Here is a 26,107-nt window from a genome sequence, read left to right as displayed (position 1 = left end):
AATGCTTATTATAGACTTGGCGCTTTGAGGTTTTGCCCAATCTTACTCCAGAGATGAAATTTCTTACTGCCGCCGAGAAAAGCTTTTACAAATTTAAAAACGGAGGCGGAGGTAAAGATGTGTGGACTTCTGCAGACGGATGTCTGGCTTTAATAGTGCTGCATCCTGAGGCAGTCCTTCGCAGTTGTGAATACCATATGAGCATTGAACTGCATGGTAAAAGAACTCGAGGACAGTGTATATTAGACCACACCAAAGAGCGGAAATCAAATGTTACTGTTGTCGAAGAAATTTCGCAGGAGCTCTTGGTGAATGCGTTAATAGAAACTCACTCGCGCAGTTGAGCACATATATCTTTATTGCTAAACATTTAAGTATTAAGATCACCTTGTAAATAATAAACCCATTTAATGTGAGAAACACGTTCCTCTCTAGGATAAATCGTCAGCTTTCCGGCGATTGAATACTTGCGATCGACCAAGATCTCCAAATTCTCTAAGGGCGCCAAATTAATGGCGATCTTGGTCTCACACCTTCCATACACAGTTTGCGAGTCATTTTTCAGGCTGAATATGGCCGGTTCGACTACGAAACGGAAATCGGTCGAGTCTAGAAAAGGATTTTTAAACGTGACCGACGTAGAGCCGCCGGGAATGATGAAGTAGGGTCCCTGAGGCTTGGGCGGTTCGCACGTTCCGGTTAGTGTGAACCTGTAATTGGTCCATTTAAGTGGATGCGCTAATATTTTGGAGTGTTTACGCGTAGGATCCCGTTGCGGGCGAATGTAAAGTTAGAACCGATTTGAGAGTACCGATTTCGTACGGTTCAAAGCGTACCAGGAATTCCTTAGTAGTATGGGGAGAAACTGTTATGTTGCCTTCTATGAAAAATGCTGTGGGTTCGGTGAACTGCAAAGAAAAGGATAAGGTCGGCGAGAGCTGGTGTTGGGGTTACCTGGGCCGCCAGAGTTGTGGTAGCTTTTGCAGTGTTCGTCACGGAAGCTCTTTGAGTTGCGGTTTGTCCAAGCCTCGCGATAAAGAATAGCTGCTGATCAGGAACAGGTGGACGCGTTATTAACTTGAAATCGTATGGGTAGATTCCAAGATCACTCGAAATGAGGTCAATGTGCGCCTCTGACTCACCTTCCGTTAAAGGCAGAAATGTGATGACGAATTTACTCTAAAAGTTATCTCATCAATGGCTCCAGAAGTATAGCTTTGTACCTCTGATAAGGCAGGGACTGTCTGTGGGCTGACGAAACTCAGCTCAGGAACCGTACTTTTAGCCGTGTATGTAACAGGGCGTGAAAGTGGATTTTCAAGAGTAATGGAGTAGGTAAGAGATTTCCGAACACAAGTATTGAGTGTTATAACGTCCAAGGGAGGGCTTTTCAAAACTTTTAATATGACCTCATAGTACAGATACTCTTTTGTTTCCTTGTTCCTGAACATAACCTAGAGAAGAATTCCGTTATAAGACAACGTGGCCAGTGAAAGTATTTACCTTCAAATGTAATGTCCCTTCTTTTAACACATAGATCGACCATGTGTACGGCCTCTCACTCTGACCCAATACTTCAATGCTGGGATTGCCTTCCAACTTGTACAAAATGGGACTTGGGCTCGAATTTTCGGTTATAACCTCAAATGATTGCGGACGTTTTTGCCAATTTTTAACAATTAATGTTTCTTTATACAACGTCTTGCACGTAATTTCTCTTTGTATTCTGTCAACTACCAGCGGAGGCGTGGTTCGTCCACTTAATTCGTATAGTACTCCTAGTCCTTCGGGATAAGCGAAGAAAATGGTCGCCTGGAAAAAATAAAATCATTCTGATGATGGCTTTTAGCAGAGGGGATGTGAAAAGCGTCTTCGTCGAAACCAGTTATCTGGAATCTCGATGCCTTCGTCAGTTTAATGTAAGCACAGTTTATCTATGATATTTTGGCTCAAAAAACGAATTCATCTCTTATCCAAAGATCGAATATTCTGCTCTTTCGAGACCCAGGCGTACATGAGTAAACCGCTCGTACAACCCTTCTAAATACTTCCTTTCAGTGCAAAAATCTCCCATTAACAATCGCATTTTTTTTTTCATTTACTTCACCGCTCCCCCCATAACTCTCTTACTTCCGCAAAAATTTGCACTTTCTGGTATACTCGTATACAGTGTGTCCCAAATCGGGTGGGATTGCATGGGTAACTTTGTTATTATTAAAGATAGAGAATTGGTTAAATGGGCAATGTTTTGCAGTTTTGGATGCTTATTTAAAATTTCCTTATGGAAATTCAAAATGTCGCATAGGTTCGACGTAAATTCAAAAAAACTAAAATTTCCTTGAATGTCTTATATCATCGAAAGTATAAGAGATATAAAAAAAAAGTTTTATATAAAAGTGACTGTCTTTGATACGCTTAACTTAGAATTGATGTCAAAAAAAATTCAAGACGGCCACTTTTGAGGAACATTTACCAACTTCCTAAAGTTAAATGGGCGCCATATTAGATTTTTAGATTACTTGATAGATTTTTAAATTCTCTTTACAACGAGCTATTATAAAATAAGATTGAAAATAAGATACCAGTTATATTAACGGTTTTTGTATTTTAATCAAGTAGTCAAGACAGTTTAGTTTAGGCAACGTGTTGCCATTGATGATTATTATTATTATTGTAGTGGTAGCTACTTCCACTTTACTTTTATTTTTTAATTAAGTAGGTACTTACTTTTATAATTTAATGTACTGTACATAATTCGTGAATTGTGACCTGAGCAGCCAGTTTGTTGGTGGGTAGCATAAACTAACCCTTCCTTCGAAACATACGTTGTCGAGAAAAATCCTTTAAGGAAGTTTATTGGAGAATTTGTAAATAATAGTGAGCAGTTAAAGATCCATCGAAGAATACCGGTCCAATTACATGACTTCCCATTATGCCATAAAATACATTAATTTAAAAAAATATTACTTGATTTCGGCGTGAAACTACAACATGTAGGTTTTCCTGTAACGAGTAGTGTTCATAATGTCGATTTGAACACTTCGCAGTTAGAAAAATAAGATTCATCTGTCCATATACTCGGACTGGTAAAACTGTTAGTTTCGATATTCTTGCGGATAAACCACCTACAAAATGTGACTTGGGACAATGCATCAATAATACATTGTGTAAAATAAAGCGAAGTGTCTTGAAATGTCTTTAACTGGATAATGGCATGACTTTTTTCGAGGGGATAGTTTGTAGTAATACCACCATTTGTAGGTATGTAAGTATGGGTAATAAGTCAATAAGTGATGTTATAAAAATCAAATTTTTCTAGACCTAATGCTTATATAAAATTTTGGAGGGAGTTGTAATGCCCAAACCCCCCTCTCATGAGTGCGTTCCTGATTTTTTTAAACATCTGATGTAATTATTTTCATTGTTTTGTTGCCTCGAATAGATTTTGTTTTGTTTTTTTTTAATTCATCACAGCCTACTTAATTAAAATATAAAAACCGTTGATATACTCGGAATTTTACAGTCTTGTAATGACGTCATTTTTGTCTATCCTTGTTTAACTAATGTAAAATGACAATGACAAAAAATTTTGCCGAAATGTTGTTGTCGTGGCTAAATTTTACCTGAAATGCTTGTCAAGTGATTGTCAGTTTTGAAGTTTTGAAAACGCCAAAGCGTCAAAACATGCCGCCAAAAAACCCTCATCGATTTAACGAACAAACACAGTTAATAATTCTAAATGTGTTGGCTTTCTTTCAAATTGAACAGGAACAAGTTCGGAATGGCATACCACTAGACATCAACAATGTTATACAGCGAACTGCACAAGCAACGAAAGTCAGCCCAACAACCATTTCAAATTTGAGAAAAAATGGTGTAAAATCCGACAAAGATTACGCATCTAATGTCTCTACCAAGCAAAAGATTAACAAGACGAAAATCACAGAATATTTGAAGTATAAAATTCGGGATACAATCTATTATATGTACTCCCAAAAGGAATATGTTACACTGGCAACTATTAGACAAAAATTTCTGGAGCAAAACGAATATTTTCAATTTTCCATTGATTCATTGAGAAAGTGGATCAAAAGTATGGGTTTTAAATGGAAGAAGTCCAATAACAGAAAATATCTTATGGATTTACCGGATATTGTCCACAAACGAATAAAATTCTTAAAGTAGTTAGAGCGCCTAGGTAAAAGTAACAAGAAGTTGGTGAAAATTTGGTCACTTATTCTCTGAGAGACGCACTTTCTAATGGTCAAAAGAAAAAACTGTTCCTATGTGCCGTTTCTGAGATATTTGACAGTAAAAACAGGGTATTTTAACATGGGCTCTTATGGACACACTCGGTTTTTTTGAGCTAGCGAACGGTTTTGTATCAAGACTTAAATGCGATGGGTCTCATTAGAAGCGAAATTTTGTGACAAATCTAAATATGCACGGAAAAGTACGTGTTCATGATGAAATAAGGAAGATATTTACCGCCGAAGCGGCGTCTGCTCTGACGCGGCGGCACGCTATGCAGCACGCGTTTAAATCTGATGACTTTTCCACTAGGTCTAGTATATAGCTGAGCTAGGACAATCTTTTCCTTCGTCTGCTGAGCACTTTTCTTCACAAAAGGCATGGTGTCTTTCAGAAAGAACGCCAAAACCAGCGATATTTATAAAGGCCTGCACACGTCTTGTTGACACACTGATCGGATCTAGATCAAGATAGCGGCTGGGGATCTCTGGCGCCAACATCGAAAAACCAAATCCACTACACCGACTTCACGTAAAACGCCAAATTGTTTAGTTTCCCGGATTTTACATACGTCTCGCATACGTTTTGATTAAAAATAAATATATTCGTTTAGGATTTACCGCTTACACTGTGAATATTTAGTCGCGGTGTGTCGTCAACATTTAGTGTGCAAAGGTTTGAAACAGGGTCGAAAAGTAGGGAGACTAGTCAAGTTGACTACTGTATATACCTTTTTAAAATTCATGTAAGACGTTTGCATTGTGCTGAGGTACAAAATACCACTCATACCGTATTTCTAATTATGTTTCCTTCATAACAACATTTTTTTGAGGACGTTTACCGTAAGTAATAGATAGGCCGAGTACATGACTTGACCTCAGCCGAACGCGCTCTAACTACTTTAAGGGAGTACATTGAAAACAAAAATTTGGGACATGAGGGTTATACTCCGGTTTTTATGGATGAAACCTGGATATTTAGTAAGGGATCATTTCGAAACAGCTGGCAAGATGATACTAAGCACACGGAATCAATTAAACCCAATGAAGGTAAAATAAGATATTATAATACCTTTTCAATATTATTAAAAGAGATATTCTTTAGGTCATCGATACATTATTGTCCACGCTGGGACGAACGATGGCTTTATTGGTGGGGCAAGTTTGATTTTTAAAAGTGGAAAAAAAACAGGGGACTATCATGATAATATGAACAGGGGTAATTTTGAAAATTGGTTCAAGACTCAACTGGTGCCAAATCTTCCTGAAAAACCTTAATTATTATGGACAACGCAAGCTACCATTCTGGCCTTTTAGAGAAAATTCCCACCAAATCATGGACAAAACAAAGAATGATAGAATGGTTAGGGGAAAAAAATATCGGCTATCCAGAAAAGGCAATGAAGGATCAAATATGGAGCATTGTCAGCGCAAACTGTCCCAAAGAGAAAAAGTACTACCTTGATGAATATGTTAAGCCTTTAGGACATAAAATTTTACGGTTACCGCCATACCACTGCCAATTTAATGCGATTGAAATGGTGTGGTCTCAGTGTAAACGAAAATACGATCAGTACATTGCAAATTTTAAGGGATCACCACAAGAGGTTTTGGCAACATGGGAAAGGGTTATCGGGGAGATTTCTAGGGATAATTGGGAGAAATACGTAAACCATACGGACAAAGTAATACAAGAGGCTTGGGGAGCAGTACAAGTTTGTGATGCTTCTGACATCCCACCTCTTGTTATCACTACAGACGCAGATGACGACCTTACTGACGACGAATACTTTGATTTTGACTCTGACGATACGGACGAGGGCGACTAATTTTCTTCTAATACTGTGACCATTACAATCGCAATAAATTGGCATTGGTATATTTTTGTTTTACGATTTTGATTTTCCAACTATTCATCAAGGTAGTGCAATTTTTTCTTGTGTAGATGTGGTTTCGATAGTGGTTCTTTGAATTTTTATGTACTCCTCTGCTAATTATTTTTTGGGTCTTTTCGGGAGTATTGATTCCTAAATAATATTCTGTGATTTTCGTTTTGTTAATCTTTATTTATTTAAAAACAAAAATATGTTAATATTACTTATATGTTAGTTCAGCAAGTTATTAAAATAATTAGTGAGTAAATGACCTTTTTGAAATACTAACATTTTATCCATCGCGGTTTCGCTCGCAAAAAATATGAACTATTCGCATTTTTTAACATGTTAAAAATTTATTTTCGATATCTTCAGTCGTTTAGGCTGTGCGTTGATATCTCAGTCAGTCAGTCAGTTAATTAGGACTTCTTCTTTTATTAAGACCTATAGATTTCTTGTGGAAATTGACTTAATTATTATCAAAAAATGCTAAAATATTATGTACACCACTGTATAGTAAAAGTCATACAGGTAATTAGACACCAGTAGTCAGTTACTTAGCAACAAATAAATTTAATAGGACATACGTTTTTTCCCACGAAAATGACGTCATTACACGACTGTACAATTCCGAGTTTATAACTGGTATCTTATTTTCAATCTTATGTTTTGATGGCTCGTTGAAAAGAGAATTAAAAAATCTATCAAGTAATCTAAAAATCCCATATGGCGCCTATTTAACTTTAGGAAGTTGGTAAATGTTCCTCAAAAGTAGCCATCTTGAATTTTTTTGACATCAATTCTAAATTAAACGTATCAAAGACAGTAACTTTTATATAAAACTTTTTTTATATCTCTTATACTTTCGATGATATAAGACATTCAAGGAAATGACCAATTTTAGTTTTTTTGAATTTACGTCGAACCTATGCGACATTTTGAATTTCCAAAAGGAAATTTTAAATAAGCATCTAAAACTGCAAAACATTGCCCATTTAACCAATTCTCTATCCTTAATAATAACAAAGTTACCCATGCAATCCCACCCGATCTGGGACACACTGTATATTAATAAAATTGTGTTGTAAAATTTAAGATCGCGTATGGTAAGTTCGGCTCAAAAAATTCATCCCGGAATATTCATCACCAAGAAACCTAGACGCTTTTAAGGACCACTGACTCGGAAATTTCGACACCGAAAGATTCGCTCCCCTAATAATCGATCATGAAAAACTCGCCCCCGCCAGAGTGTCTTGTTATACGGAATTCACTCGCAATGATTGGTCTTCGGAAAACTCCCCTTGAAGGAATATCTATACGTATATACTTAATTCTAAAGTGCTTACAATAAGAATAGACTTGAATTTTATATTCCAAACTGGAGGTTAGTCTTCTTGGGGGCAAATTTACTGTACAAATGTTGCAACAGAAATAAAATAGAACTTTGGAATAGCATTTATTCAATGGCGAGTTTGTTAAACTCCAATCTTCAGGTCGGGCTTTTCCGATCGTACATTCTTCATTGATGAGGTATAGGTATTTGCGGGCGAATTTCCCTTGAGGGAAATCCTCCGAGAGCAAGCATTCCGGAGGCGATATTACGAGGACGAATTTTCCCCGGAAAATTATTGGAGACAAATTTATACCGTGATCAATGGGGTGCTTTCGAGTATATGAGACTTGCTTCAAGGGTGACTTCTATTTAGTCTCGAGCACTTCGGGTTGAGCTTTTGTAAACTTTATATGTGCTATATTGATTATTTATAGTGGGGATTGGGATGAAATGGGATGTTGGAATTATATTTGAATGACACAGGAATTCTATACTCTCGACAATAACTTACCCGATGTGGTTTTTTCCCAGTCATGGTTAAGGGAGAGTATGAAACCTCACATGGCAATACTGACTTTGGTTTTACTACGTAAACATTTTTGGATATAAAGTATTGACCTTCTATTGTTGTTGCTACTCTCCAAGTTTGAGCAGAGCTTAAATGGTTTTATCGTTACAGTGCAAATCTTTAGAAAAGCCTTACGGATTTTCGATGTTAATAAAACGCTTAGTCGAGCTACGGACAGGGCACTCAAACTCTATTCGTTCAACAGCGGGTGGCATTCCTATGCACGATCCCGACAATTGCATCTCTAAGGATTTCTTGTATCCACCGATAATGCATTTGATCTGAAACCACGCGTACACTTTCTATAATCATTCATTTATCCTTATACTTTTGCCTCGAATACACTTCCCAAAGTTGATGGATTAAACTGTACGGTAAAAACTGCACTGGTACCAGGCGAAACGAAACCATGTTCGGGAGTGATTGTAAAGCAAGGGTGATACTTCTCAAATGTCCATTTGAAACTGCAAATCAACTAAAATCTCCCGTTCTTTCTGAACGATTTAAGCTTACGCCCCACCAACGTCCCCTACATTATTTAACATGGCCTTCTGCTTATTGCTGTAGCCCAATATAACACAACCGAACGGAATGATGGTCTTGTCCAGCGTATAGTCGGGACCAACACAAGAGCCTTTAAACGTGCACAAAGTTTCAACAATATCCTGGACTTGATAGGCGATTTTTCCCGAAAACGCTTTCATACGTTCGGTTGGTGTATAAGTGGAAATAAACTGGGTAGCCTGATGAGGTGGGACCCTGGTAAATTTCTTCGGCACAATGGTCACGAGCTGACCGTCTTTCTTGCTGCAATAATATTTTGGGTATCATTGGAATTATCGTTACTTTTCGCTGTACCCTAGTCGAGGACTTTGTTTTGATTTACTCGACGATATACTACCGGGCTCATATTGAGGTTCAAGCCTTTTTCTTGGCCTCGAAAAAATCGGCAAGCAATCGGGTAGATCGAAAATAATGTCGATGTACGCGTCACTATTGTTTAGAACGGAAACGGCTCTCTTACTCGATCCACCCACCGCCACCTCGCCAAAGTTTAGAAACTTATCACTGAAATTCGCGAGAAGCACAGAATTGGCGACACCCTCGCCGCGAAAACAGAGCTCGTGTGGTCTTGAGTTAACGTAAAATGTAACGTAGATCGTGTAGGTTTGCACTTTGAAGGGGTGAAAGTGAACTTCGATCGGCTCAGTTTGTCTTCCTTGAACTTGTTTCGATTTAAACTTGACCGTTAAGAAGTCCACCTCAGGTTGCTTGCATTCCAACCTGAAACAGGACTGCTTATTAGTTGAATAGGGTTGAGGCAAACGTACGTAATAGGCGCGTCGTCACCATTATTAAACTCTACAATTGTTTTGTAATAATCCGTCATTTCTTTCTGTACCAGACAGATGCCAAAGTTATACTCGTTGACAGAGAAATTGAAGAAAGGTAGCGAGGTTGCACCAGAAAGGTAAATAGTGTACGTGAGTCCATATCGAATCTACAAACGATAGCGTAAAATGCAAACGTACAGAAACGTACGTACCTGTAGTTTGATGATCGTGTTTTTGATGGATACATTCGTGAGTGGAGTGACGCACATTCTCGTTGATTTTTCCGAAGTAACCGGCACAAATCCATTGCCTTGCTCAAAGATTATGTCCACCTTGTTCGTGGTCAAGTCTTCCTTCAGAATCCAAGCGTAGTAGAAACCTATCTCACCGATGTTCGTCATCGTGAATATAATATCTTGAGTTAACAGTGGAGCTAGCTGCAAACGTTCGTCATAAATTAGGGAGACGAAGAAAGTGCGTTCACCGATTTAAGTTCCAACATGTTAGGCTCACTGGGGTGCAAGAACACTTTCTTGCCAACGCCGGTCTCATAGAAAACCTGTGATTGAATTTCGTAGCAGGTTGCACTTACAGTTAGGAGAAGAGGATTCTTCATTTTACTGATGGAACATTTTAAGTTAAAACCCACCTCACCCACTTTAACGGGGTGGAAAGTAATACTGAAATTGGGATTTAACGTGATGCGCTACGTAAGTGAGAGAAATTACGAGATCTTCTTTTCCTCGTGTGGTCCAATGTTGCCCTTGAGTGGTACCACTGTTAATTTCTGTTGATGAGCATCCCCATATATTGATTCCTTTTCAAACTTGAAATCAATTTCAAAATCTTCATTGTTTTTTATACAGGTGCTGTCGATTATGTCCACTCCGATAACACTTGGTCGAATTTGAAGGTAGGGATTGGCGAAGAAGACGACAGGTTCTCTCGCGTGACCAACCATTAAAAATGTTTTGGTAAGCTTGTGTTTGTCCACGCTGAATATGTAAAACGCCTCGAAAGTTCCAGTTGACGGCGGCATGAAACTAAACGTCATGCTAGCTTTCTTCCTTTTCTCTATTAAACCCTGAGGTTTGCAACAGTAAAACAGTGAGACTTCACTTGTACTCGGAAATGCTTCCGTCCAGTTATATAAAAGGGTTTGTTCAGTTGGATTGACCACATAGAAGCTCCTGTAACATTTGTACATGGATAAATCTGTGCTATTAGTATCTGGCACCATTGTGAAGTGTAGGTACCTCTCTACTGCCACAGCTAAACCAACAGCTTCAAACTCCACAACTTCCGTGTTTTCATTTACCAAGTCGCCACACGTGACAGACACCTTCCTCCGATTAACCACGTAATCACTTGGTTCGACGTTGAAGTAGAATGCTGGAAGGAGGCTGTTCGCCTTAACTTTGATGTCCAACTGATCCGAAGATGGAGGAAGATTCGAAATGTTGGCTGTAACGTGCGCTAAGTACTCGGCTATGGACTTAGGTGAGAATGTGACGACGAATTTTTGGCTCTCCATGGGAGCCACCGACGCGGGATTTGGCGCTAGGTCGAATGGAGGGGTGCCATCATCCAACCATGAAATGTTGCTTTCCTCACTAAATAAGCTAAACTTTGCAGAGCTACCCGAAAGCGAATCGTTGTATAGAAACTTTTCTGGAATGGAAAATGCAACAGTGCGCCACTGCGATTGATAGTTACCCGCTCCGCTCAGATGAGTTGGACGCGACGTTTTTCTAGGCTTAGATGCTACTTCAAACGTGTTGGAAGAAGGATCTTCAACAGGTGAATTCATCTCCAAATTCTCTTCCACTGTAATATTCCAACGAACTTCGAGATAAACATTCGAGGTGTTTGTAATCTCGAATGTGGCAGTTTTGCGCTAAAAACCACAAAAACACTGGTTTGTAAAAATGTAAAAAATCATACCTCAAATGCAAAAGTATCGGGAAATTCAATTTCGTCAAGCGACACATTGTACGAGCAGTGGTCGCAAGTTGCTGAAATTAGTATTGATATCGATTTTTTAGTATCAGGGATGATGTTGGTGGATGGTTCGTCTTTATCTTTAACAATTTTTGTTGTAGATGTGCTATTTGGGTGCACTACGTCCATTGTGCTAAAAATAAGAAAGGCAATTGGATTATTTTCCGATTATTAAAACGTGGTGTGGTGGAAGCATAAAATGTTTCTCATTTTATAATAAAAACGTTCCAGAAAAGTACCATATTTTTTCATAGGAAAAATTATGCACTCGAATTCCGAACGGGACGTCGGAGGTTTGTACCGATAAAAGGAATATGGTAGCCTCCACAAGGGTACCACAAAATTATGACTTCAGTGCACTGCATAACATTAAAAAACTGTTTATCATATTAGGTACTTTCAGCAAAGGAAACATTTCTTTTTCTCTTTGCCTGAGCCTACCTACTTTGCTTTATCTGAAATTTCAGGGTGTAATATGGCACGTAGCTATTAGCAAAGACTCTTTGCTATTAGTATCCCTATACAGCATCAATGGGGTAGGTATCATGAATTTCACTCAGGGCTCTTTTAAAATGTGAAAAAGTTTTTGGAACGAGTAACGTAATAGTAGATTTATTAATCGCATAGTATTACCTTTGTTTAATGAATAAACAATGGTATTACTTTTCATATGTGGCGCCTAGCCGAGAAGTGAGTAGTATTTCATAACACTTCTAAAGCAACCCCAAAATTAAAGGAGTTTTTGAGTTTGACTGAAATAAGAAAACTTCGTGCTATCACGTTTGAACCTGACTATTATAAGAAAAAGCGACAAGCTCTAAATACAGGAGGAAAACCAAAGATATACGATTATAGTTTTCTTAGGAATTAACTTTCAACACCATTGTTATAGACTACATGCTTTTCTAGTAACGAACAATTTCAGAAATAGGTCAAGAGTGGTTTGGGAATTTTGAATAACTTGAATTGGTTACCTTCCCGAAACAGCTTTATGTTCCAAAACGCTCATCGACGACAAACATTTTTGATCTTCCCAAAGAACGACAGTTTGCCTATCATCCCAAGACAGTAGCTCAATTTGAGGATCCACATACTCAATTTGGCACAAGGTGCATAGTAAAGGAATCTAAGGTATAAAAATAGTATGTCCTATTCTACAACCAGGGTAAAATCACCTACCTTTTCCACGGTACAGGGTTCTTTACTCTTAAAAGTTGCAATGACGTCCTTGCAAGCCGCGGGCTTAAGATGGCCTCGGCTTGGTACGAAAGAAACCTTATCCCAATTAACAAATTCAAATTTATAGGTTTGAGTGGGCGATGCGTTGACAATTTTAAAACACTTTCTGCGTGGTTTGTTTACGGCAAGTGCGCCAAATTCTATTGTATAAGCAATAATGTCTTCCTCTAGCGTTGAGGTAGAAGAGGAGCTTTTTTTAATCGCGCAAGTACCCAAATCCTTCAGCCGCACGCTATCCGTGTATCCTAAGCCAGTGACCGCAATCTTAAATGAATTTTTAACAAATCGTGAACATTTAAGCAGCGGCTACCATGCGCGTTTCATAGGGGTTGTTTATGAGATGCAGTTTCACGACACAACTGAAACTCGCAGGGAAATTTGGTTGAAACTGAAGATAAAATTCTCCTAATTCTTCAACGTTCAAGTGGACTAAGTTCGTGTGACTTACTCCTTCTGTAAGTTTAGCTTGTTAACGAGAAACAAAAGTGTCATCTTACCATAGTCTTGAATTTTTAGTTTTGGCTTGGTGTGCTGATGAGCTGCTATGCTGAAGACATTCATAGTGTCATCACTTACTTCAAGTATAACTTGACATGGAATTGCTCCTATATTTTGTATGGTAATGCTGTCGGTTGCTGTGTCACCGATGAATGTGGGTGAGAAATTGACGACATAACAGCCGATGCTGCTATCGTATTTGGGCGAAGTTATTGCCACTTCTGGTACTACACCCTCACCCGATAATGTGATATGAAAGCGATTAGCATTATACGAGGCGTCGACGCCGTAGTACTGGATACTTAAGGAACCTTCCATCCTCTAGGAGAGAATGCCAGCGCCCTACCTTCAGTGCAATGAACCTCTTACCTCAATACTACTGGGTTGGAAGGTCACTGTGGTATAATTTGTAGAGTATGGTTCAATGTTAACTCTAGCAGGTGCTACTATGAAGCTAGACTCTTCTCGTGACCTTATTACGCATTGTAGATCGGCAGGCACGGGACTGACATTTTCTAATCGAATTCTGGCTTGCGCTTTCGTGTTAATAGGCACGTTTGGGAAGTGAAGTCGCTTGTCATTTTTAATAAAAACGGCCTTTGTGTTGTTCTTAAAATAAAAGTAAAAAGTAAGAGGTACAGAGAGTAACACTTACAGAACCGCTACTTTCAAATGCAGTCATGGACTCAACAACAAACTGCTCTCGAAAAATGGCGTTGTAGTCGCTAAAGTTGACGGTTGGTAGAAATGCAGTTATTGAGAGGGTGATTTGTCTCCCTTCTTTGTCGGCGTCTTCAGTTTCGCTAACCTTGACCACAACCACCTCCTGAGCCGTGCCCAAATGGTTACTTCTTGCGGTTACGGAAATTGTCGCAACTGTTCCAGCTTTAACCGTACCAGACGATGGAGTTAGTGTGAACTCACCAACAGCTAAAGTCGTAATAATCTTCGCTTTTCTACAAGAAAAATGATCGTTCTACGTTCGCGCGGAGATCCGTACGTGTCGCCTTTCTCCGACTTGTCCGCGTTCCCCTTCTTTGATGCCTTAGATGCCTTCTCCGGTTTGGAGCTTCCCTTTTTAGTAACTGACTTATCGGAGACAGTCGACTTGTGCCTTGCCTCCAAGATCTCCTTCAAACTAAGCACTTGGTAGTCAAAGTCAAATTTACCGCAATTCGAAACGGTGATGGTCTGCGTCGCGTTGATTCCTAACAGTTGGTAGCCAAAGTTGAGCTCGGTGGGCGGGAATAATTCGAAGCTGTGTTGGAAAATTGGCGGTGGGGATTGCAGTTTTGAAAAACTCACAGAGAGAACTCCGTTTTTAGAGTCGCCGTGAGTAGGAATGAGTCGATAAACTTTTTAAAGACTTGATCGACGAAGGTCACCTTGTAAACGGGCGCGTCTTTGACTTTGATAGGCTTTGTCCCTAAAAACTTGATAACGATGTCAAATGGTGTATTCGTCCTTAAAATTCCTGACGAAGGTGTTGCGGTGAAGGAACTTCTTAGTGTTTTGCGTTGATTCCGATTCGGATCCTCTTGTTTGGAGACCGGCAAAAACCTGCAACAAAGTTAGAATCCCACATTGGTTATAGTTCTACTAACGTAAATTCCACCCCATATTTTCCTGTGCTGATCAATGTGTATGGAATAATAAGTTCCTTTTGACCTTTAACTTCGTATAAGTTAAGTGTGCGTGGACAGTCAATGGAGACTTGGATTGCCTCTGCTCCAACGTGAACTGTTTCGAGGTGTAATGGAATCGGGCTTTTATAATCCTTATCATAAACCTAAACATATCTTCGTAAATGGCCAAAGCCACCAAAATTGCCGTAGGTACTTACCTCGACTTTCATCATCTGATCGGGTACGACCAGTTTGACGGGAGAGAAAAACTCAATATTGACATTTTGTGTTGTACGAGGTTCGATGTAGCCTTGCAATGGTGATATGGCGAATTTCTTTAAAATAGACTGCAAGTTAACTAACTGCCAGGCCAGTGGAACAAACGACTGGTTTTGTAAATCGAGTGTGCGTTCCTCTGTGTCGTTTACAAGAACGCGTTCGAAACGCACAGACTTGGAGCTGACGGCAAATGATAGTGGCGTACTTTCACTTCTCAAGTTTATGCTGAAAATTTCGGGATTATCCTTAATGGAAATTAAGAGCTGATCTTCATTTGTTTCGGTCACTGCCGATGCGATAGCCTTTATGTCCAGAACTTGAGTGGAACCTGGGAGTATAGTAAGCGCATTTTCATCAACAACGAAAGACCTCGGTTTGGAGCGTATGACACACGATGCTTCACATGTGATCAATGAAATGTTAGTTAAGTTAAATTCAGTTTCAACGGCCAGTTTGCTGAAATTAGATTAGAGTTTGGCATATTGTTTCATAGGGCTATGCTACAGTGACTTTATAGGCACAGTGGCGACAACCCGGTACTCGTTTTTGATTGGAAGTTGGTTCCGATCGCCATATTGGAGCAAAATCATGGCTATTCGTGATTTACATTACCGTTTGAAACTGTTTTTGACGTTCAGATAATACGCTGACAGCACAATACTAACTCAAATAACTGTCGGGAGAGGGCGCCTCACAATTTGTAAATCTAAAGTCACTAAATATAGAAAGTACCGCAATCCATTGGGCTCGTGTGTTAGAGAGAGAACGCATGATTTTTGCCCAAAAATGGCGGAAGTTACCAGATTTTGGTAACTTTAATGTTAGGAATTGTTCCACCTGTTTGGAGATATCTGTATATATTTTTATAAAACATGACAGTACTATGAAGTTAGGTTATAAAAAATGATAGGTATTCAGATTTTATTTGTCAATTTTTTTAAGTTGGCAGCAAATTTGCCCAAAAATGGCGGATGATTGCGGTACTTTCTATATCTAGTGACTTTATGTAAATCGCTAATATTTTTACACGTGTTTTTTGTTTTACGAAATTTGTCATTAAAGGTGCTGTTTAAACTAAAATTTGTATTGCAAATAATCGGTTCTACGTAAAGACGTAGTTTAGTGTGTTAAAAGTTAATAGAAATGTAAGTATTTTCTTAATTGGGTAATACAATTTTGTTTGTTTGACGAAGGACATGTGTCTAGTTTTTAGATATAATGGGTGGGTGTGCCGCTGAAGGATGCAGCAATTCCGCAAAGAAAGGTTTCTTGATGAAACGATTTCCGAGGGACCCAAAAAGAAAGCAGGAATGGATGGAATGGATAATCAAAATGAAAAAAGGCATCTGGCAACCAACTGATGCAATGCGCTTATGCGAAGTAAGTTTATTCTAAGTTTATTTAATCATGTCCTAGGAGATAACTTTTACACTTCTTAATTAACATGGAGTACATATATTATTAAATAACTAGTTATTTCTGTAGGTCCACTTTGGTCCCGAGATGTGGGAAAAGACCCGCGTAGATGGAAAGCGTGTACTAAAATGTAATGCTGTTCCGACAATGTTTGCTTTCTCCAAATCAACATTAACAAGAAAAGCACCTACACCAGAAAATACGTCAGTCCAAGAATTAAGTAAGTTTATACTCAATTGCTTAAAAATAATTACTGTACCTATACCTTTTTCATTGACAATTTCCGTAAACAAACATCAAAACTGGTTATATAAATTGCTATTCTAAAATTGCAAAATGTGTATAGTAGTATACCTACTAGCAGATGTAAAATACATTTTTTATGTCTTAGATCAAACCACGGATTATGGTATCAGTGATCCAGAACCTTCAACATCAGCGGCATCATCAGACATCCTTTCTGTCACGTTAGATGAAAATATTCGAGAATCGTCACCGTCAACCTTAACAGCTTCGACTTCATTCATTGATGTTCATAAAGACTGCAAATCTAAATTTTTGCGATATGAAAAAATGTATATAAGAGAAAGACAAAAGGCCAGACGGTACAAACAAATGTTATGTAACATTAAGAAGGAAAACAAAACCTTAAAAGATAAGGCAAGCAATATTCCAGATGAATATCCTATATTAAGAAATATTTTTAATGAGGATCAAGTAGAGGTTTTGAAGAAACGAAAAAGCAACCGATCAAGTAAGGGCTTGAAGTGGTCAAATTCTACAATTACTAAATCGCTCAAACTCAAATTCAGTTGTGGAGGGAATGGCTATGAGGAGCTGCTAAAACAAGGCCATCCTCTTCCTTCAAAACGAACCCTGCAAAGAAGACTACAGAATCTAACATTTGATAGTGGGATTTTAATTGAAGTTTTCGAGTTTTTACAAACAAAAGTTGAATCATTTTGTGAATTTGAAAAAGATTGTGTTTTAGTGTTAGACGAAATGGCCATCACTCCAGGCAACACGTACGATTCATCTCTTTCCAAATATTTTGGTGATGTGACTTTACCAGAGCATACTGGAATAGCAACTCATGTGCTAGTTTTTATGTTGGGTGGAATTACTGTGCGTTGGAAACAGGTCGTTGCTTACTATTATACTAGCAATTCGGTGAATGGTACAGTTTTTAAAGACATTATAATGGAAATCCTTAAAAGAGCGGAAGAATTAAAACTGAACATTCTAAGCGTAACATCAGATATGGGTGCTTCTAATCAAGCATTGTGGAAAGCATTGGGTGTTATGGCAGGAAGGCATTCTGAAACTAAATGCAAAATTCCCCACCCAATAAATAACAATGAGTATGTATATATGTTTGCTGATGCACCACATCTTTTTAAGAATATTAAATCTATGCTTTTGTCAAATAAAATAATAAGAATACCCGACACGCTAAAAGAAAAATATAAATTGCCCACCAATGAAATAAGAGCAAATCATATTTCGGAAATGGCGGCATACCAAGAAGAACACGAATTTAAATTGGCACCAAGATTGTCAGAAGCTGATTTGCTGCCATCACATTTTAATAAGATGAAGGTATCTACTTCTACCAACATAATTAGCCACAATGTTAGCAGTGCCCTCAAGTTTCTTGCAGAAGAAATGAAAAAACCCGAGTACTTGACAACTGCTTGGTTTTTGGATCAAGTCGAACAATGGTTTTATTTAATGACATCCCGACATCCATCGAGTGCATTAAGCAAGTATAATAAATGTGCATATACGGATTCCATAACCTTTTTAAAGGATTTTATGCACATTTTTAAATCTTTAGAAGTTGGAGTGAAGAAAGTTTGGAAACCTTCGCAGACAGGTGTGTTAATTACAACGCAGTCACTGTTAGAACTCCAAGAACATCTTCTAGAAAACAAACAATATAAGTTTATTCTGACTAGTAGGTTTACTCAGGACTGCTTGGAAAATCTGTTTTGTGTTTTAAGAAGCAAACAAGTAGTACCAAATGCTTTACAAGTCAAAAACCATTTAAAGTTGATTTGTGTCGCGCAGTATTTAAAAAACCCCATCAGAGGCAGCTACGATGAAGATGATAGAGAATTTTTGTCAGGTTTTTTAGACACCTTACCTCATCTTATCCGAAAATATGATGAAGTAAAGATTCCAGAACAAGTAAATTACGATGGATATAATTTAAATTTTAGTGAACTAAATTCTTTGTACAACGTTTGTGGATATTTAGTCCACAGTATAATGAAAACTTCAAAAACATGTCCACGATGTTTGGCGGCTGTGGGTTCCAAAAAACCGATAAAAAATGTGTTTTCTAAGTTTACTAATCTTAAAAGATTCAAAGAAAATACACTTTTCTTCTGTACAGAAGAATTTTTTCATTTTGTTTGCAATTAGAATGGATATTTAAAAAGTTTTTTCCCATAGTTTCAACTCAAAATATTAATTTAAAGGAGTTTTACTTGGAGAAAATGAACTCCAAAGTTGTTTCAATCCCCGAATGTCACCGGTTAAAATATAAATTTATTAATAGATTTGTAACATTCAGGTTAAAAATAAGATCAATGAAACGCAAGGCCTCAAGTGCAATATACGCCAGCAAATCAGTTGCTGGCCATTGTAAATAAACACATTTTTCTACCTGTGAATTTTGTCTTTACCTATTTCTAAATCTCTGAGAACTGTTGTCATGTCCCTAACACAGTCACTGTACGTCCAACTATAGCGTCTAACCATTCCCCAGAGTTTCGTCACAATCAGTTAGTGTAAACCTCAGAGGTGTAACCAGTACTTACTACAGTCGCTGTAAATCGGATAAATGGTTGGCGCCATCTATTAGTTATGATTGTTATTATTAGTTTGCTCCAATATCGCCGATTTATGATAAGTTGTCGCCACTGTCCCTATAAAGTCACTGTAGGCTATGCAAGTGATATTAAAAACAATGGATTCGCAGTTTTTCTATGGATCATGCTGGTCGTGAAACCTATTGATACCATAGTTACTTACATGGGATCCACCACACTCTGCGCCAAAATCGGTCCAAAATCGAAAACCTCGTCGTTGCTTAGGTATATACAATTATGGTAGAGCGCTTTCTTGGTACGCTTCTTTAGTACTTTTGGGAAAATAATTTCTGGGACTATATTCAGCTTGGGAATTTCGCAGTTACCCTCACAGGTTAGGAAATACTGCGTTGGCCAACCGACCACTTGCAGAGTGAATGTGTGCACATAAAAACCGACTCGTTCCGGCTTAAAGAGCAGTCGATACGTCACGCTTCCTCCAGGTTTCAAAACCATTCTTGTAGTAAATTTATCATCTGTGCGGATTGTTGTTTAAAGCACACGTAAATAAAGATTATACTACATTAGATATCTAACGTTAACGCAAGAATTATTTCGCGTTTAGATACCTAGTTCTGCAAAATGCTATGTATGGTTCTTATTATGAAGTGCAAAACATGGTTTATTCTAAGCCGGAATCGTAGGGATTTGATGCAAAGGTGAACTCTTCCATAACCCAGTGAGCGCTTAGACTAGACCTTTTACCTTCCACCTTTTGTATGCCTAAAGTTTGTATAGCCAATACCATGCAATCGAATGAAACGTATGCCGAAATTTGGTGATAATGTATTGTCCAAAAGAAAAATTTGGTGGTCGTAATTCCATTAAGGACAAATAACCGCTTAACTTACAATTAGCTCGTGTATTTAACCAAAGAGTACAGGAGAGATATATGTCATAATTTGATACTAATTAACTTTTTACCCTCGTTTTTACCCTACCATCTGTTAGGCTAAAACGAAAATAGAACTGGCAAAAGTAAGAATGGTGCGAGAATGGAGGACTCAGGATTAGTAGAACAAAAACAATGGTTGGAGCGGAGGGCAGTTTTGATAGCACAAACCTACTAAAACAGAGATTGGTTATAGAACTTGGCAGTTCAAATAGGTACCTTGGCTCCTACGTTACTACTAAGGGGGAGCTAAGGGAAACTAATCACACTGCAATGGTTTGGACGTGTAATGAGATGGGAAGCAGGATATGTTGGAAAAAGATTGCAGGAGGAGGGGAGAAGGTTGCGAGGAAGACCAAGGAGAAGATGGAAGGACTGTGAAGGACTGAAGAGGATTTGTGGGACAGGAGTGAATGACGGATCGAGGACAGCAACCTCTCACAGAAGAGGGAAAAGATGAAAAAAAGAAGAAAGAACCAATATGAACTACGATCACCAAGACCCTTAAGTCCTATATATTATTCAAACTGTTAATAGGAGTGTAATATGAAGTAAACGACAAAGGTATGAACTTCATTAAGTGCATTATTGTTTTTTGGCACCCGTGCCTTAAGATTAAACCTTCACTGTTCCTTCCGAAGGGATTACCTTAAACAATGAAATGCAAATACAATTTAATAATTATTGAATACATTCAAATACGCATACGGTTTCTGTGCATCATATTTTATAGTGTAATGACTGTTTTTCCTATATTGCATTGTATTCGGGGATTAATAGTTAGCCTATATGTTCTTCAGCAGTGTTTGTATTTATTTCTGCACATTCGTTTTGTACAAAATCTTCAAATGAAGTCGACATACTGATAAGAGAGAAGGCCAAAGAATTTAGACAGGAAATAAAAAGATGCAGGAACAATCAATTTGCATTAGTAAAATCACTAACAATTGAAGATTTTTAGAGGATAGGCAACAAACAATGTTCGATACGAAATTATTATTAAAGTCTCTCAATTTCGCATTTTAATATTTACATTGGTGTACCTAATTAATTGCTGGATTCTGGAATAGAAAAAATAACGCATGTATCACAGCACTACATTGGATACCAAATCCCTTGGACGAGCTATACCATCGGGATTAAAACATACGGTATTCCCTTGGTATATATTACACCGTTTTTTCATGTAATTCTTTAGCTAAACGCCCTATCAAAGTTCCTCCCTTGGGGTAAGGTTCCAACCAGGCCGAACATTGCCAAATTTACGTCGATAAGGTATGTTTATAACTGATTATTTCCTTTATGTAGTCTACAGGCCACATTCTATAAGAAAATATTTTTTTCCGGTCGATCTGAGACAATTTTTTTTTCGGGGCAAAAAAAAGGCAGTGTATAATAACCTTCCTTTTTTTTACCAAAAATCAACTACACCAAAATTTCTCGGGAAAAAACTTTTTCTTATTAATTTGGGTGCGTAGAATCCAAAACGATTCGTACTTTTTCGATTAGACGTCTCAATCAAAAGTTATGGGCAAAAAACCAATTTCGACACAAAATCTTGGAACTGTTTGAAGACTGAAGGTTGCATTAAGTACGAAGTCATCCTAAACTAGCGATTGAAAAAAATCAGAATTTGAACATTTCTATCACTTTCCGTGTATACAGGTACAGACAGATCATCAGACAGAAGGTACGATTTTCTCAAGAGAGCTAATAGCTTTCCTTTTGACTAAACAGTACAAATAAGTACATACAAAGTAACGGTATGGCTAATCTTATATGGACGACATATTCTGGAGGACAAATTATGATCGAGTGTAATTTATACAGGCGTTGTTTACCTAGTGTAGTATATTCTTTGACGTAAATTACAATACCGTTTAAATTGGAGTGGTCTAACGATGAAGTTAGTTCCGCCAATGTTGATAATGCAGATTTGATTCTAACTTTGCTTCCCTTGCTACTCTTAGCGGTTACTGGGCGTGAGAGTTTCCTTCTTGTATCAATTGTAGAACCGATCTGAAGGTTCAAAAATGATATTGCAGAAACGCGTGTACGTTTACCTTCATAGGATCATTGGCTTCTAGTACATCTCGTACAAAGAAAATTGTGGACATATTCTTAACTCTCGGTTCATGAGTCCTCGTTAAAACCGATCGAACTACGACCGTTTCTTTGACATGCTCCTTCAAGCTTTCCGCTAAACTGTCTTTGGCCTTAATCAAATCTTGAACTTGCTTCAAGTATCTCGACAATAGAACGTCGAGAGGTTTATGAGGGTGAGCGTTTTCAATAACCCAACACGGAACACCTAAACAGTCACATTAAGATAATCAATCAAAGACTAGTTTCGGATATAGGTACCATTTTGAAGAATATACAGCTCTCGCTCTGGTGTTAAGTTCGAAAAATCTTTCGGATCGGTTATCGTTACCGGGAGTACACTTGTAGTCTTTGATGACGTCTTTGAAGATTTCTTTGATGACGTCTTTGATGACTTACTAGTTTTCGAGGTAGCTGGTGTGATTTGCGGTAGGGACTGAAAGCTACCCGTTGAAAGTAGCGTGACTTTATCCTTACATACCTTCGTGCACGTGCCAGTTTTTCGGTCCCAATACTCTAGTAAATGTAAAATGTGCTTTAAATCGGACTCGAAAGTTTCGAACGTTTTCTTAATGTTTTGATCGTGTGACTTCAAGGAACCTACAACCATAAACGATTAGTTTTTCAACGTGCGTGCAGCAACATAACCGGTACCATGTGAAGTGTCCACCACGGAGGTAGATTTAGAAGTCCCCTTTTTGGCATTACTTTTTGGCACTGCTTCATCTTTTTTGGATGTCTTTTGGGGGGGTTCTTTACGTTTTACTTTAGAAGGATGCGCTAACCCTTTTCTGTAGTGAAACTGTTAAAAATCTCGTACGTTTTTTTCGGGCTTACCTTTGCAAATTTTCTCTTTTGCACAAGGTACGTTGTCTACGTTCTTTCAAATAGTATGTGGCATAAATTTCGTAGTCATCAGCCGATAAGGTCGTCAGTTCCTCTGTGCTTAGCTTAAGTATTCTTGACAGCTGTGCTTGGCGATCCTGCACCTTTTTTTCCTCTTGAGCTTTCTCCTGAGTTGCCTTAAAGTGATTGCTTTGTATATAGTTAAAAGCTAGAACGAAGCAGTGAATGTAGCGCGCGTTTCCAATAGCTTTCAGCAGAAAGGTTAAAGCTTGAACCGGGAGCTTTATAAAGACGCTATTCAGTGTTTCGACAACTATTCCAGTCTTTAAAGCTTGAAGTTTGCTTTTAATCACATCCAAAAGTAAGACTTCACTTATTCCAAGAAACGTAGCCGTACCCTGCTCTGTATGTTTCTTCCCTTTTTTGCTGTCCTTCTTAGCAACTTTTGGGTTCATCTGCTCTTCTAAGATACAATTAACTTGCAGCTGCAATAGTTCGTAACTGCTCAGTTTTGTTAGATCGTGATGTTGCGCGATTAACTTGTACTCATTTTCGATAATGGTTTTAACGGTCACAGCTACCATTGTGCTGCATTCGGCGATGCCTTCCATTAATAACTGATCAATGCTATACACCGGTAATGAAAGTTCCAATCCTACTTTACAGGATGATCGTACGTAGTCTGCAAAAGCGCGTCGATATGTATCACGTACAAAAACAACTCACCTGTTGTTTGGTAACCGTGAAAAATGAGGAAAACGCCTTCATTAACTCGAGGCGGTTGCTTCTTGTCAATGGATTGTACGTATTCGGCGATAGCATCTGCTACAGGATCTATCTTTGTCTTTTCCTGCTGCACGAATTCTTCTAGGTGTGCTGTCGGACAAAATTAAGAAATTCAAGTGCTCGTTGAGCATAACTAACCCTTCACTAGTAAATGCAGCTGTGAAGGATCTTTCGGAAGCATGGATGATGTAGAACCCATAGTGGTCATGTCGAGAGATTGTGATCTGGAAAAAAAAGTGGATTTGTGTGCAATTATTTCGCTGATTGGAAAGGTTTACTAACCTGACATACGAACTGTTTTTCCAATGGCTGTGCCGTTTGCTACTGGTGACTGTCTGCGCTGAGGAGTCCAATGAGTTTGTGTGTTTCGCATCCGGGCTGTTCATAGATACCTTGATTAATTTCCTGTGAAGGCTGTCCAAAACCTTTTCATAAAAGTCGTGGAATTGTTTTGGTAAAGCTTGCCCAGGTCTTCTTGGTGGTATGGTCAGCTGGTTTGATAAGTAGTATTCGAATAATAAGTTCATTATTTTGTCTTCTGTATCAATTGCTCTTGAAGTATATGATTAGAAACTTAATGATTTGTGCCAGAAGGTTTAGAATTGAGGTGCACGATTGGACGCGAGTAGGATTTATTGAGCTATGCTCTTTAGTTTTGGGCTTTTTTGTGCTAAATTGCACTCCATATCAGGAGTGTGAAAAACTTGGGGTCCAAAAAGTGTAAACAAAGCTCGTAGAAGTCTTTCGCTTCTTAATAATAATCTTACTAGAACATTCCAGCGACTACGCTGATTTTCGTGACACGGAAATTTAATTGGTAGGTAAATCATTAAAATATTTTATGAATTGGTCCTCCATAACCCAAAAAAAGTAAGATTGAAAATATAAATTTTTTAAACAACTCCAAAATTAACGCAAATTGCTGAAATCCATTTTTTACTAAATGAATTTTAGCCAAAAAGTGTGTGTGGTACGAAAAGGTTGCACTTGCAAGAAACGGGGAGCGCTGTCCAACTGTGCCCCTGCCCAATCAGGCCAAGGAATAGGTATTATACTCACAGATCAAAATCTGTAAAGTAGAACTCAATCGGCACTGCTGATGTATTTTCAATTGTAACATTTTTGAAACACGAAGGATCGTAGGGCAAGGTTGGTTCAAATTTAACAACCTCGTCCGTTATTTTGATCAGTGGCATTCTAGCAACACCTCTTAGTGCAATATGCAGCTTTTCTGGATTCTTTTCAATGCTGACCGTAAGATGGTAATCAATGCTGCCGTCAACTTGTGGCTCGAAGTACACGTCTAAGAGCTTCTTGCAACCAACGTTGACTGTGTCTTTAATAGAATGGATAAAAAATACGTTCTTCGGTGGGCCATCTTCATTTCTCCATTTCGTCTTTTGCTCCTTTTGATTAACAGTGGCGGTGTAGGAGCAGGGAACAAATCCGCTAAGGTGGATTTGTGAAATATTACTATTAACTTAGTCCTAATCACCTATTCGTTAATATCAATGACCTCTTTTTAATGTCACCACAGCGAACCTCCCCGAAATGGAGATGGGATGTATTGCTTGTGAGTCTAGGTACTGTCACTGTTGCTCTTATACATACTGGTATACGTGCTCCGTGAGCAACCTGGAAAAATGAGTTCGCTGCAGTAAAATGTTATGCTGAAAGGGAACTTACATCAAGACAAACGTCGTACACAAGTTCCTTGTCCAGCTCTTTGTACATCTCTTGAGTTGGACGAAAATGAATTCCAACTTCTCTCATCCGACCCACTTCAACGTTGAACCTATTACTCTCGATGTGCACACCGCCAAAATCTGACAATATCAATTTGCCACCGACCGTCCTGACCTTTATGAATGTGGTCGTAGGTCCGTAGTTGAATACTTTTGTAGCGTGTACCACCTGGTCCCCCACAATAACGAAACCCAGATCAACTACGTAATTTGGAACTACAAATTCGGGTACACTTGTAGCCTTGTGCACTTTGGTATGTTTCGACAACACAACTGGATGGCTAGCGAGATGCTGGCGGAGTATGGTGCGTTCAACAGCCAAATCAATATCCATTGAGGACGGGTACAACTCCTACAACATCCCATGAACACGTAACACCATGAGAAAGTCACGTACTTGGTACGAAATCACAACCCAGCCCTCCATCTTCAGCGTTTTCAT

At 38.4% G+C, this 26,107-nt stretch overlaps 2 protein-coding genes across 3 annotated transcripts in view; one reads left to right on the top strand and one right to left on the bottom strand.

Annotated features, from left to right (window-relative positions):
* The window catches only part of LOC116171165 (uncharacterized protein C1683.06c-like), a 3,625-nt gene extending 3,150 nt beyond the window's left edge, over positions 1-475 (top strand). For both annotated transcript variants that reach the window (XM_031487855.1, XM_031487854.1), the window contains one exon: positions 15-475. In XM_031487855.1, coding sequence (XP_031343715.1) covers positions 15-344 — 330 coding nt within the window. In that variant the 3' untranslated portion in view covers positions 345-475. The remainder of the gene's footprint in view (positions 1-14) is intronic.
* On the bottom strand, positions 336-26,107 carry LOC116170667 (hydrocephalus-inducing protein-like). Its single transcript, XM_031487171.1, has 41 exons — positions 26,063-26,107; positions 25,607-26,017; positions 25,416-25,555; positions 24,980-25,369; positions 24,203-24,472; positions 24,059-24,144; positions 23,861-24,010; positions 23,126-23,816; positions 22,943-23,079; positions 22,770-22,888; positions 22,550-22,724; positions 22,249-22,496; positions 22,063-22,204; positions 19,457-19,769; positions 14,941-15,457; positions 14,702-14,886; positions 14,403-14,657; positions 14,098-14,355; positions 13,753-14,053; positions 13,467-13,706; positions 13,097-13,418; positions 12,910-13,052; positions 12,540-12,863; positions 12,335-12,486; positions 11,304-11,493; positions 11,076-11,256; positions 10,616-11,030; positions 10,088-10,549; positions 9,844-10,039; positions 9,572-9,796; positions 9,357-9,526; positions 8,884-9,309; positions 8,539-8,832; positions 8,354-8,489; positions 8,161-8,306; positions 7,969-8,113; positions 1,504-1,812; positions 1,224-1,454; positions 955-1,179; positions 760-908; positions 336-710 (listed from the first exon to the last, which is right to left on the bottom strand). Exons 1-41 carry the CDS (start codon positions 26,105-26,107, stop codon positions 371-373), a joined length of 10,254 nt encoding a protein of 3,417 aa, XP_031343031.1. The 3' UTR covers positions 336-370.

The sequence above is a fragment of the Photinus pyralis genome, unplaced genomic scaffold, assembly GCF_008802855.1.
Source record: "Photinus pyralis isolate 1611_PpyrPB1 unplaced genomic scaffold, Ppyr1.3 Ppyr1.4_LG5, whole genome shotgun sequence".
Taxonomy (NCBI): domain Eukaryota; kingdom Metazoa; phylum Arthropoda; class Insecta; order Coleoptera; family Lampyridae; genus Photinus; species Photinus pyralis.
The sequence above is the reverse complement of the archived record's forward strand: the minus strand, read 5'-3'. Positions and strand labels throughout refer to the sequence as shown.

What these genes read in the sequence shown, in the direction of transcription:
- LOC116170667 (XM_031487171.1), bottom strand. Translation starts at nt 26,107, where the DNA reads ATGAAAACGCTGAAGATGGAGGGCTGGGTTGTGATTTCGTACCAA. An exon ending in CATTTGAAAGTAGCGGTTCT is followed by an intron (nt 13,707 to 13,752) that starts GTAAGTGTTACT and finishes TTTTATTTTAAG; the next exon opens with AACAACACAAAGGCCGTTTT. An exon ending in ACTAAAAATTCAAGACTATG is followed by an intron (nt 13,053 to 13,096) that starts GTAAGATGACAC and finishes CTAAACTTACAG; the next exon opens with AAGGAGTAAGTCACACGAAC.